Source organism: Canis aureus, chromosome 4, assembly GCF_053574225.1.
Source record: "Canis aureus isolate CA01 chromosome 4, VMU_Caureus_v.1.0, whole genome shotgun sequence".
In the NCBI taxonomy this organism is placed as follows: domain Eukaryota; kingdom Metazoa; phylum Chordata; class Mammalia; order Carnivora; family Canidae; genus Canis; species Canis aureus.
In genome coordinates this window covers 12274467-12287197 of record NC_135614.1, presented here as the reverse complement: position 1 = coordinate 12287197, position 12731 = coordinate 12274467, and the positions used below count along the sequence as shown (strand labels likewise).

General features: G+C 39.9%; 1 protein-coding gene and 1 long non-coding RNA gene across 7 annotated transcripts in view; one reads left to right on the top strand and one right to left on the bottom strand.

Annotated features, from left to right (window-relative positions):
• Positions 1 to 2063, bottom strand: part of UBE2D1 (ubiquitin conjugating enzyme E2 D1) — a 30934-nt gene extending 28871 nt beyond the window's left edge. For both annotated transcript variants that reach the window (XM_077894580.1, XM_077894581.1), the window contains exon 1: positions 1819 to 2063. In XM_077894580.1, coding sequence (XP_077750706.1) covers positions 1819 to 1842 — 24 coding nt within the window. In that variant the 5' untranslated portion in view covers positions 1843 to 2063. The remainder of the gene's footprint in view (positions 1 to 1818) is intronic.
• LOC144312201 (uncharacterized) overlaps positions 1 to 11930 on the top strand; it is a 73783-nt gene extending 61853 nt beyond the window's left edge. For 2 of the 5 annotated variants that reach the window (XR_013377646.1, XR_013377649.1), the window contains one exon: positions 11400 to 11930. This is a non-coding gene — a long non-coding RNA (uncharacterized LOC144312201). Of the gene's footprint in view, positions 1 to 491; positions 844 to 11399 lie in introns of those variants that run through there. The other 3 variants (XR_013377648.1, XR_013377645.1, XR_013377644.1) reach the window with 3 other exon arrangements.
• Positions 11931 to 12731: the final 801 nt, after the last annotated feature.

Below are 12731 nucleotides of genomic sequence, written 5' to 3'. Positions count from 1 at the left end.
CCAACGTATCAATTTGTTACAGGCCTAAATCAATTCTATGTGATTTTTTTTTTCTTACCAGACAATTCTGTTATAAACTAATAATAACAGCTAATAAAAATATGACTTGAGTGTATTCCAGATTATAGATATAAGCCAAATACATTGGTTCAGCATGATGACTGACAACTGCCCAGCAAAGTATTTACAAATAGTGTCCATTTTCTTTGAATGCCTACTTACTGTGGACAAATTCTACATTATTTAAAACCTATTTTATAAGCCAAGTCTTGTGAAGAATTCTCCCAAGTAGGAAAGAAGGAAATGGAGTTTTAAAACTTCTTTGGAACATGTGTATTTTTCAAATCAAATGTAAGCCAAGATTACATATTATTAATAAGCATACCAGGTATGGCAAAGATGCTGATTAGGGCTTCAAAATTAGGGTAATTTTGAATGTGTAATTGCATTATCTTCAAATCAGAAAACAATCAATAATTGGGGATTGTTAGCTTTATGTTTTATAGTGAGAAGACCCTCAAATGTTATACGCACACACACAAAAACCAGGATTCTACAAATTCAATGTTTGAAGAAAAACAACAAAAAAAGGCTGGACCTGGAAGTTGCTGTCCTCTGTACCAGAAGATGACACCAGTACTGACAGAGAACACAATGTATATATTTCCATCAGTTCATGCCTTAAAAGGTTAATAAATATTTTCTGTAGCATTGATTTCTTCCCAAAATTATTTATGAGACAGCTGTCTGTTATTGGCTTAACTTGCTGAAACACCTCCCCATTTAAAAATAAATTCTCAACGTTCTCCATATAACTATAAACCTTTTTAAAACTTGTGTCAGTGAACAGACCCATAACCCAACAAGAAATAAAAGTGAACAGAAAAAAAAAAAAAAAAGCCCCAACCTCAATTTTGTAAGATGTTCACATCTGAAACAGTAGCAATACAGTATTATGCAAGAGAAGGCAATCCTTTGGGATGGATAAATATTTGTTGAATGAATATATACATTTCCTCCTCATTCTATACTCATGTGTCAAAGCATCAAACAACTTAAATTGTGGCAGTTTCTGTTGTGTCTCGAACTTTATATGTAAGTTTATCATGAGGGGAAAAAAAACCTGTTTGGCTTGACTCACGATGAATCACAGCCAGGAGGTCATCTTGTTGTGTATCAGCAACTATGTTTTCACTACAGCTATGTGACCTGAAGTGGCAGCAGAAGAGGCACCAAAATAGAAGACACAAGAGGCTTCTCCTGGCTTCTGGGCCCCAAATGGGCTTTTCCAGCCCGTTCGGGGATCTGAGCAGAAGCCAAACGCAGAGGACAAGAAAAAACCCACCGCACCGAGGAGAAAGGCTGCAGGCCCACCACACCTTCCTTGCCCTCTCCGGGAGCCCGGGGAAGCAAGAACATAAAAGAAAGGGCTTAAGAAACGGCATGGAGAAAACACAGCATGACAGGGGCCACAACTAGACCAGTGCAGGGCAAAATCCAGTTGTTACGGTGAAGAACAGATTTTGGGAAGGTCTGGAGCCGGAGGAGGATCTCCACCCAGGGACTCCCGGAGCAGCTCCGGCGCGAGCTCACAGCGGGGCCCCCGCCTCCAGGTCCGTCGGGCCACCCGGGACCTGCCCCTGCTCCCACCTCACCTGTCCAGTGCCCGCTGGCCCCGCCGGCATCTCCGGCCCCCGCTCCCCGCCCACCGGCCCCTTCTGTGCCCTCCCGGCGCGTCTTTCGCGACCATCGCCGGGGTCAGCGTGGGCAGGGAGCCGAAGCGCGCCCGGTCGCCCCAGGCCTGGCCCGGGCACTCACTTTCTGAATCCTCTTCAGCGCCATGGGTCAGGGAGGGCGGCGGGGACACCAGCCGGCTGGGGGCAGCTACGGGGCGCGAGGGGCGTAGGGTCGTCACGGGCTCGACTCGCTCCCTGCTCGGCCGGCTCAGCCCGACGGGTCCTCGGCTCGCTGCTCGCTGGCTCGCTGGCTCGCTCCGGGCGCCGGTGCCTGCTCCGTGTGCGCCCGAGCGCGAGTGTGCGCGAGTGTGAGGGCGGGGACGCCGGCGAGACTCTTTTGTTTCCGCTTTTGCTTCTGGGAAGGAGCCTGCGCCCTCCCTGCCCGCGCCCCGCCCCGCCCCGCCGGGCACACTGGGAAGTGTAGTTCCAGCCCTGTCCCCGGCCGGCCGCCCCGGGCGACGTCGGCTTACTCACCGCTGACTTCAACCCCAGCCCGGGTTCAGAACTGTGCGGTCATGAGTCGGGTTTCTGCAGTTTGATTTTGATCAAATTATGAACTTCAAGGGCCCAATCTGTAAAATAGGGAGAACAAATTAGCTCGTAAAACACAGGGATCTCCAATAGAATTTCCAATACAGCCATCCTGTTATTTTTACTTCTGTGGAGTTCACGGTCTTCTCAAAAATGTAAATCGCCTAAATTGCTCACAAATGCAGAGAGACATACCAATTATGACTCCTTACTTACCTCCTTAGTTCCTATTTCAAAAGGTACCTCCTCTACCCACTGCTAATCCTGCATGTCTGCTTCTCCTTGGAACTCCAAACTCATATTCGCCGTCACTATAGGCTCCATCCCTTCCTTTCACAGTACCTACTCAATGCTCACACTCCTCACTGCATTCTTAGGATCTTGTGTGCTCATTAAAACTTGGCTTCTTTCAACACAAGCAGAACCAGTTTTCACCAAAGTCACGCTTGAACTTCTAGTTAACTGAATCCAATTCACTCCTCACCCTTTCTGATGTTTTTGAACCATTTGACAACTGACCATCATTTTGGTTTTCAAAACATAACTGACACTATCTTCCATAGCACCACAGTAACTGGGTCCTAAACTTCTCTGAATTTCCTTTTTCTGTCGCTAGCTCCTCTTCTCAAGAGCTGGAGTGCCTCAGAATCCCAAGCCTTGATCTCATCATCAATATCTTCCTAAGAAAGTAGACCTCCTGCGGACTCTGATAAACTGGGAGGCTGCCCCAGGGTGGATGGAGAAGTATGGGCTTTGTAGACTGATCCCTTTGATCGCTACCCACTGTGTGACCACGGCTAAGCCACTTTAAACTCTCTAAGCCTCAGTTCCTTCATCTGTCAATAGATATAATAACCCCTAGATGTATAAAAATTAATTGGTGTTAAAATTTATAGTGCCAGTACTAATATGTTGGAAGTTTTCTATAAAAATTACTTTCCTTTGAGAGAACAAATATTGTTAAAATGTCTATTCTACCCAAAGCAATCTATACATTTAATTCATTCCCTATCAAAATACCACCAGCATTTTTCAGAAAACTAGAACAAAAAACCCTAAAATTTTGTATAGAACCACAAAAGACCCCAAATAAAGCAATCCTGAAAAAAAAAAAGCAAAGTTGGAGGTATCATAGTTCCACTTTCAAGTTGTATTACAAAGCTGTAGTGATCAAAACAGTATGGTATTGGCACCAAAAGAGACACATAGATCAACAGAACAGAATAGAAAATCAGAAATAAATCCACAATTATATGGTCAGTTTATCTTTGACAAAGCAGGAAAGAATATCCGATGGAAAAAAAGACAATTTTTTCAACAAATGGGTCTGGGAAAACTGGACAGCAAAAGAATGGAACTGGACCACTCTCCTACACCATACATAAAAATAAATTCAAAATGGGTTAAAAATCTAAATATGAGACAGGAAACCATCAAAATCCCAAAATAGAACACAGGCAGTAACCTCTTTGACATCAGTTGTAGTAACTTCTTATTAGATATGTGTATTCTGAGAGGGAAACAAAAGCAAAAATAAAGTATTGAGACTATATCAAAATAAAAATCTGCACAATGAAGGAAATCATTAATAAAACTAAAAGTCAACTGCCACACCTGGGTGTCAACTGAGACACCTGGGTGTCAACTGAGACACCTGCTGAACACCTGTTCAGCAATTGAGTGTCCGTCTGCCTTTAGCTCAGGTCCTGATCCAGGTGTCCTGGGATTGAGTCCCACATAAGGCTTCCTTCGAGGAGCCTACTTCTCCCTCTGCCTATATCTCTGCCTCTGTGTGTCTCTCATGAATAAATAAATAAATATTTTTTAAACCCCCAAAAGTCAACTTACTGAATGGGAGAAGATATTTTCAAATGACATACCCAATAAAGGGTTAGTATCCAAGATATATAAAGAACTTTTAAAACTCAACACCCCAAAAATAAATAACCCAATTAAGAAATGATCAGAAGACATGAACAGACATTTTTCCAAAGAAAACATTTAGATAATCAACAGACACATGGAAAGATGCTCATCACTGGGTGTTATATGTAAAGGATGAATCACTAAATTCTACTCCTGAACCAATGTTACATTATGTGTTAAGTAACTAGAATTTAAGTAAAAATTTGGGAAAAAATGGAAAAGATGCTCATCATCACATTATCAGGGAAATGCAAATCAAAGCTACCATGAGATATCACCTCATACCTGTCAGAATGGCTAAAATCAACAATCCAGGAAACAACATGTGTTGGTGAGGATGTGGAGAAAAAGGAACTCTCTTGCACTATTGATGGAATTGCAAACTGGTGCAGTCACTGTAGAAAACAGTATGGAAGTTCCTCAAAAAGTTGAAAATAGAACTACCTTCTGGTCCAGCTATTACCTTATTTGGCATTTATCCAAAGAAAATGAGAACAGCAATTCAAAGGGATACATGTGCCCCTATGATTATAGCACCATTATTTACAATAGCTAAGACATGGAAGCAGCCCAACTGTCCATCGACTGATGATGAATGGATAAAGAAGAGGATATATATATATATATATATATATATATATATATATATATATATTATTCAGCCATAAAAGAATGAATCTTGCCATTTGCAATGACATGGATGGAGCTAGAGTTTATAATGCTAAGGGAAATAAGTCAGAGAAAGACAAATACCATATAATTTCACTTATGTGGAATTTAAGAAACAAAACAATCAAGCAAAGGGAGAGAGAGAAATCAAGAAACAGACTCTTAATTATAGAGAACAAACTGATAGTTACCAGAGGGGAAGTGGGTATGGGGGATGAAGATTAAGGAATGCGCTTGTCTTGATGAACACAGGGTGATGTATGGAAGTACTGAATCTCTATGTTGTACACCCAAAACTGAAATAACACTGTATGTTAACTAACTGGAATTAAAATAACTTCAAATAGAAAAAAATACTTCCTTATTTTTATTTATATGATGATGATCTTTTCCAGCCCACGTGTCCCTCCAGTTTCACTCTTATATTTCAAAGAGCCTATTGGATATGTCCACCTTTCTTCCATGTGGTCAGGGATCAGAGTTTGTTACTAAAAGGTGAGGGTGGAGGAAAGTTTTTCAGGAAGCCCAGAACAATAACGACCATCACATTCTACATTACAAAGATTAAGGACAAAAATCCACTCATGTAACTTAAAAGAAAATGTCCAAGAGAATAGGACAGTGGAAGAATGATAGAAATAGTTTATGGGATCTGAAAGTTAACTTGGAAGTCCCCCATCCTCACACCCCACCCTTGCAAAACCCCTACGACAAGTCTGGAGCCTGACTACTCTTACTGTCCCTTTCCCGAGGTCTCCCTTCTCTGCACATTGGCCCATTCTCATTTTTCCAGCTCCTCCTTAGCTTCTCTTATACATGGCTTGAGCTTGCACTTTTTTTTTTTAAGATTTTATTTATTCATGAGAGACACAGAGAGAGAGGCAGAGACATAGGCAGAAGGAGAAGCAGACCTGAGCCAAAGGCAGACGCTCAACCACTAAGCCACCTAGGTTATCTGAGTTAGCACTTTTTGATACTAACTTTTTGACACTCTCCCAGTAACTGCTCCTGCTGGTAAATGGCCAAGTACCTTTTGATACTCCCTATTTCATCTCCCCAAAAGAAGATTCTTATTGGTGCAGATCATCTTTTTACTCTAGACTGTAAATTGTCAGTTAGTGAACAAAGTATGGGTTGACCACCATGGTCCAAATAGCTGTGGAAAGTTTGAAGTATTTGGGGGCAAAGAGGCTTCTGAAAGACACCAGCAAAGTCTCACCTACAGAGAGATATATTTGGGCTATTTTGAGGCACCATTTTTGTGCTTCAGAAAGTGGGACCCATCCCCCCACCTTACTCTTCTTTTTTATAGGGCAAGTATAAGAGTGTCCTTGTAAATAAGAAAGAAACAGTCTGGAATATTGCACTAGCTGCTTTGGGAAGTTACTTTCCCAAGCTAGTATCATTTGCATATCTATCATCACAGAAAATACCCTTGTTACCCCTTCTATTCATTCTCCACCGGAGTAAGGAACCACCGTTCAGACTCTCTAGCACCATAGATCAGTTTTGTCTGTTGTTCAATGTCAGGTGCATAGAAAATATAATACATACTCTTTTGTGTTTTACTTTTTAAAGCTTACATAATGTTTTTGAGATTCTCCCATTATGTATATATATATATCAGAGAGAGAGAGAGAGAGAGAGAGATAAACATTTGAGTTGTTTCCAGTTTGGGTTTATTACAAATAAAGCTAATAGGAATATTCTTATACATCCTTTTTTTTTTTTTTTTTACATCTTGTTTTATAGACAAATGTTGATTGGCATTTCTCTAAGACAAAACCTTAGAATTTGAATTACTGGGTTATAGAATAGTATATGTGTAATATAAGAAACCACCAAAAAGTTTTCCCAAGCAGTTATATAATTTTCAATTTTCACTTTTGCTCTCATTTAGGTCATTTAAAATTATAATGTTTAATTTCTAAATATTCAGGGCTTTTCTGGGCATCATATTGTTACTAATTTCTAAGTTACTGTGGTCAGAGAACATACTCTGTAAGATTCAATCTTTTGAAATTGATTGAGACTTGTTTTCATGCCCAGGCATGTGGTCTACCTTGGAGAGCGTTCCATATGCACTTGAAAAAAATGTGACTTTTTCAAGTGTTGGGGATAGATTTCAAGAACTATTAATCAAGTCAAATCTTCATTGTCCTTAGTAATTTTCAGTCAATTATTCTAACCAATTACTGAGAAGAAAGATAAAAATCCCCAGCTGACTATAGATTTGTCTATTTCTCCCCTCAATTCTTTCAAATTTTGCTTCATATATTTTGAAGCTCCAGTGTCAGATGCATACACATCTATGATTATTATGTCTGCTTAATAACTGATAATTTTATCTTTCAGATTAAGTTCTCTTTATGTGGGGTTGTACATTTTCTCTCAAAGTCTAGTTGTGTGATATTAACATAGTCGTACCATCTTTGTGATGCTTATTACTTGGTATTTTTTTCTATCCATTGACTTCCAATATAATTGTGTCTTTATATTTATTTTTATCTATTTATTTGAGAGCTAGAGGGAGAGATAGAGCAAGAGCGAGAGCAAGAGAGAAAGAGAGAGAATGAGCGGGGCAGGGAAGGGCAGAGGCAGAGGGAGAAGCAGACTCCCACTAAGCTGGAAGCCCAAGGCAGTGCTCCATCCCAGGACCCTGGGATCATGACCCCAGCCGAAGGCAAACACTTAACCAACTTAACACTTAACCAGCACTTGCCCCTGTATCTTTATATTTAAAGTTAATTTCCTTTTGGGGACTCTGGGTAGCTCAGTTGACTAAGCAGCTGACTCTTGATTTCTGCTAGTGGTATTATTAGTTTCAGGGGTAGAATTCAGTGATTCATCAGTGCTCATTACAAAAAGTGCCCTCGTTAATGCCCATCACCCACTTACCTCATCTCCCAATTGGCCTCCCCTCCAGCAACCCTCAGTTTGTTTTCTGGAGTTCAGCATCTCTTATGGTTTGACTCTCTCTCAAATTTCACTTTATTTTTCCTTCCTTTCTCTTATGTTCATCTATTTTGTTTCTTAAATTCCATATATAAGTGAAATCATATGGTATTTGTCTATCTCTGACTTATTCTGTTTAGCATAATACCCTCTAGTTCCATCCATATCATTGCAAATGGCAAGATTTCATTATTTTTGATGGCTAGGTAATATTCCTGTGTGTGTGTGTGTGTGTATACACTAACCTTTATCCATGCATCTGTCAATGGACATCTCACCTCTTTCCATAGTTTGGCTACTGTGGACATTGCTACTCTAAACATTGGGGTGCAGATGCCCCTTTGGATTAATATGTTTGTATCTTTGGGATAAATACCTAGCAGGGCAATTGCTAGGTCCTAGGGAAGCTCTATTTTTAACTTCTTGAGGAACCTCTGTACTGTTTTCCAGAGTGGCTGCACCAGCTTGCATTCCCACCAACAGAGAAGAGGGTTCCCCTTTCTCCATATCCTCGCCAACATCTGTACTTTCCTGAGTTGTTAATTTCAGCCATTCTGACAGGTGTGATGTGGTATCTCATTATGGTTTTGATTTGTATTTCCCTGATGCCAAGTGATGGTGAGCATTTTTTTTTTCATGTGTCTGTTGGCCATTTGTATGTCTTTTTGGAGAAAGTTCTGTTCATGTCTTCTGCCCATTTCTTGGTCAGAATTTTTGTTTTCTGGGTGTGGAGTTTGATAAGTTCTTTATAGATTGTGGATATTAGCCCCTTATCTGATAAGTCACTTGCAAATATCTTCTCCCATTCCACAGGTTGCCTTTTAGTTTTGTTGACTGTTTCCTTTGCTGTGCAAAATCCTTTTATCTTCATGAAGTCTTGATAGTCATTTTTGCTTTTATTTCTCCTGCCTTAGGAGGCACATTTTGTAAGAAATTGCTGTGGCTAAAGACAGTTTCTAATTTAAAACACACAATCTTATGCTTAAATAAAAGTTGGAGATATAGTATAAAATACTTTTTCTTGAACAATATTAAAGTTCCCAACATGATACTCCATCACCCATGAGTAGACTAGTTTGTAATTTCAATGAAAAAAGGATATTTCTTTCATAACCACAAGAGCCAAAAATCAGTGAACTAATATTGACATATACTACCATCTAATTCTCAGACCCCAATCAAATTTTGCCAGTTGCTCCAAGAATGTTCTTTATAGCAAAAGGATTCATATCAAAATCTTCTGTTGCCTTTAGTTGTCTTTTAGCCTTCTTCAAGCTGGAATTATTTCTCAGTCTTTCCTAACTTTATTGACCTTGGCTCTTTTGAATATTATAGGCCATTTACCTTGTAGAATGTTCTTCAATTTGATCTCTTGTCATGATTAGATCTAAATTATGCATGTTTCGCAGGAATATTAGAGAAGTGATGCTGTAATGTTTCTCAATGAATTTTAAATTCAATCTGACCTATTAATGATGATATTCATTTTGATCACTTGATTTAAGGTGGTATCAGGGGCTTCTAACAGAAAAGTTACCCTTTTTGTTTTTTTTAAATAAGTATTTTGTGAAATATATTTTTTTAAGATTTTACTTATTTATTCACAAGAGACACAGAGAGAGGCAGAATGTAGGCAGAGGGAGAAGCAGGATCCTTGCAGGGAGCCTGATGCGGAACTTGATCCCAGGACCCTAGCTAGAATCAGGACCTGAGCCAAAGCAGACGTTCAGTCACTGAGCTACCCAGGCGCTCCTTTTATGAAATACTTTGAGACTAGGTAAGCTGTTCCTCCTCAAACTGCTAAGTTATTCATTTACATATTTATATCACTATGGACCCATGACTTCCTTGTTTATTCAGTTATTCTATCACCATCATTAATTTTGATGCTTCAATTATTCCAGATTTGGTGAGTTGTAGCCCCTTCAAACTGACTTATTTGCCTTTCTGTCTATCTCCTCTCATTCTTTGAGATTTTTTTACTTACTTTTTGACAGAAAAAACTAGCTCGAGGTTCATCTTCTACTTTTTATCTCCCGATTTTGGACTCAGCCATTTCCCTCAAGGAATTCTATTTCCTTTTATTTTTTTTCTCTCTTTTTTTTTCTCTATTTCCTTTTAATGGTAATATTATTTAGAAACCCAAATCTGGGCATTTAGTGTGTCATTGTTATTGGGTGTAGTTATCCTCAGACCCTTACAGTGGACAAAGTTGGTAAATATATGCAGTGTGTATATACATATATGAACATTTACATTTATAGTTTTATCTCTTTACATCAATATCTCTAATTCAATTCCAACACTATAAAGTTCATTCTAGTTTTCTTCCTTCTCACATTTTAAACTCACTTCTCTAACAACAATACCATATCTCCCATTATACTAAAAAATATTTGCTTATTTAGTCAATTCCTCTGATATAACTAATCTGTGACCACAGCTCACCATTCCCTAACCAAACTTCCTGTTTATCATACTTGGGCTCCAGCACTCAGGACTGGGCTGCCACACTCCTCAACCCTCATATGGACACCCCTTTCATCTTATTCTTTTTCCAACTACCTGTTCTGAGTCTATCTCACCATACGAAAGCCCTCTTCACACACTTGGGCTCCAATACATTGTATTAGGTTACTCTCCCCTCAATGTGATCACTTTCCTTACTGTACTTAGCTCTGGCACCCCCATGTAGGGGTGCCTCTCCATGTGAATACTGTCTTCTATTCACTTGGCTCTGATACTCAACCCTAGGCAGCACCACCATCAGAACTTTCCTCACTCCACTTGCTCTCTGACAATCCAACTGGGTTTTCCTTTTCCATGGATGTCCTCACCCCTCACCTATCTTGGGCATTCTCAACTAGCACTGAGCCACCTCTTACACAGATATCTTCTTCACCAGCTCAGGTTCTGAAAGCCTGCACTGGTCTGCTTTCCCATATGGACACTCCCCTCATTCAGCTTAGATTCTAATACTCTCTACTGGGCCACCGCCCTCTAACATGAATGTCTCTCCATCCTGGTTAGGCTCTGAAAAGTCACCATTACCACCCTCCTACAATGATGCTCCCTTCACCCACCTTGGCTATGATACCCTGTGCTAAGCCACTCTCTGGATAAACACTCTTCTATCTCTACTTGAATTTCAACACTCCAAATTGGGATGTCTTCCATGAGGATGCCCTCCTCCTCACTCCACTATACCTTGCATCAGGCAGCCTTCCTTTGCAGATACTCTCTGTATTATTTTTCTATTGTTGAGTAACAAATTACCACAATCTTAGTGTCTTAAAACAAAACCTATTTATCTCATTCTGTAAATCAGAAATCCAGGTATGGCTTAGATGGTTTCTCTGCCCAGGGTCTCACAAGCCTGTTAAATTACCAGAGGGTAAAAGTCTTGGGAGTTGCTATGGGTTGAACGGTATTACCCAAAAAAATCACGTACACCCAGAACCTTAGGAAGAGGCTTTATTTGGAAATAGAGTCTTTGTAGATATAATTCATTAAGAATCTCACAATAAAATCATCCTGGATTTAGGGTAGGCTCTAACTCCAATAATTTGTGTCTTTTTAAAGGGAAAAAGAGGGAGATTTGGACACAGAGGAGACAGAAACAGTGAGGATGTCCATGTGAAGACAGAGTCAAAGTTTGGAGTTATGCTACCACAAGCCAAGGAAAGCCAAGTACTGTTGACAACCACCAGAAGCTAGGAGAGAAGTAGGGGAAGGTTGTTTCCTCAGAGCCAGCAGAGAGAACCAACCTAGCCAACCTTGATTTTGGACTTCCAGCTTCTAGAACTATAAGAAAATTAACTTCTGTCATTTTAAGCCACACAGTGTGTGATACTTCACTATGGTTGCTCTAGGAAACTAATAACAAGGCATATTAGAATTCTGATGACCACACCTTCCTCACCCCACCCCATGTGGATATCCTTCTCAACCTAGCTGGGCTTTGATATTACAGTCTGGGCTACTGTATTTCTCCCAGTTCTGGCATAGACACCTAACTTGCTTGGTCCTACCTGTTGGTTTTAGTTCTGAATTATTTAGGAAGGGAAAGAAAAGGATGTGGAAGAGGAAAAGGAAAAAAAAAAGTGAGAAAAATCCTTTATGATATGTTTAGCTAATCATTTTTACATTTCTCTGTCTGTCCCTGTTATTTACTCTAGGGATTAAAATACGCATCTTAGGGCAGCCTGGGTGGCTCAGCGGTTTAGTGCTGCCTTCAGCCCAGGGTGTGATCCTGGAGACCCAGAATCAAGTCCCACATCAGGCTCCCTGCATGGAGCCTGCTTCTCCCTCTGCCTGTCTCTCTCTCTCTCTCTCTCTCTCTCTCTCTCTGCCTCTCATGAATAAATAAATAAATAAAATCTTTAAAAAAATATGCATCCTAAGTTTATGAGAGTCTGTCCAGAGTTAACGTTGTATCACTCCATGTTAAATGTAAGAATTTACAATGGCATACCTCTCTGCTCTTTGTGCTATTGTTGTCTTACATTTTATATCTACAAATACTATAATCCTATGATACATGTTGTAATTTTGCATTAAGTGTTCAGAAAAAGGACAGTTTTTTTTTTTATGTTTGTCCACATGTTTACCATTTACTTGCTCTTTATTCTTTGATGCAGATCTGAGTTTCAATCTGGTGTTGTTTTTTCTTCCTCTTGAAGAACCAAAAGCAAGAAGTCAACAGGGCTGCATTCCTACCTAGAATTTGAGGTCCTCTTTTGGCTTATTCAGGTTGTATACAGAATTCAGTTCCTTCTGGCTGTAGAACTGAAGTTCCCATTTTGTTGCTGGTTTTGTCAGTCAGATGTTATTCCTGGCTCCTAGAAATCTCCCTCCAGTTCTAATCACATGCTCTCTCCCAACCTAACAGCTTCTTCAAGGTCAACAGAGAAT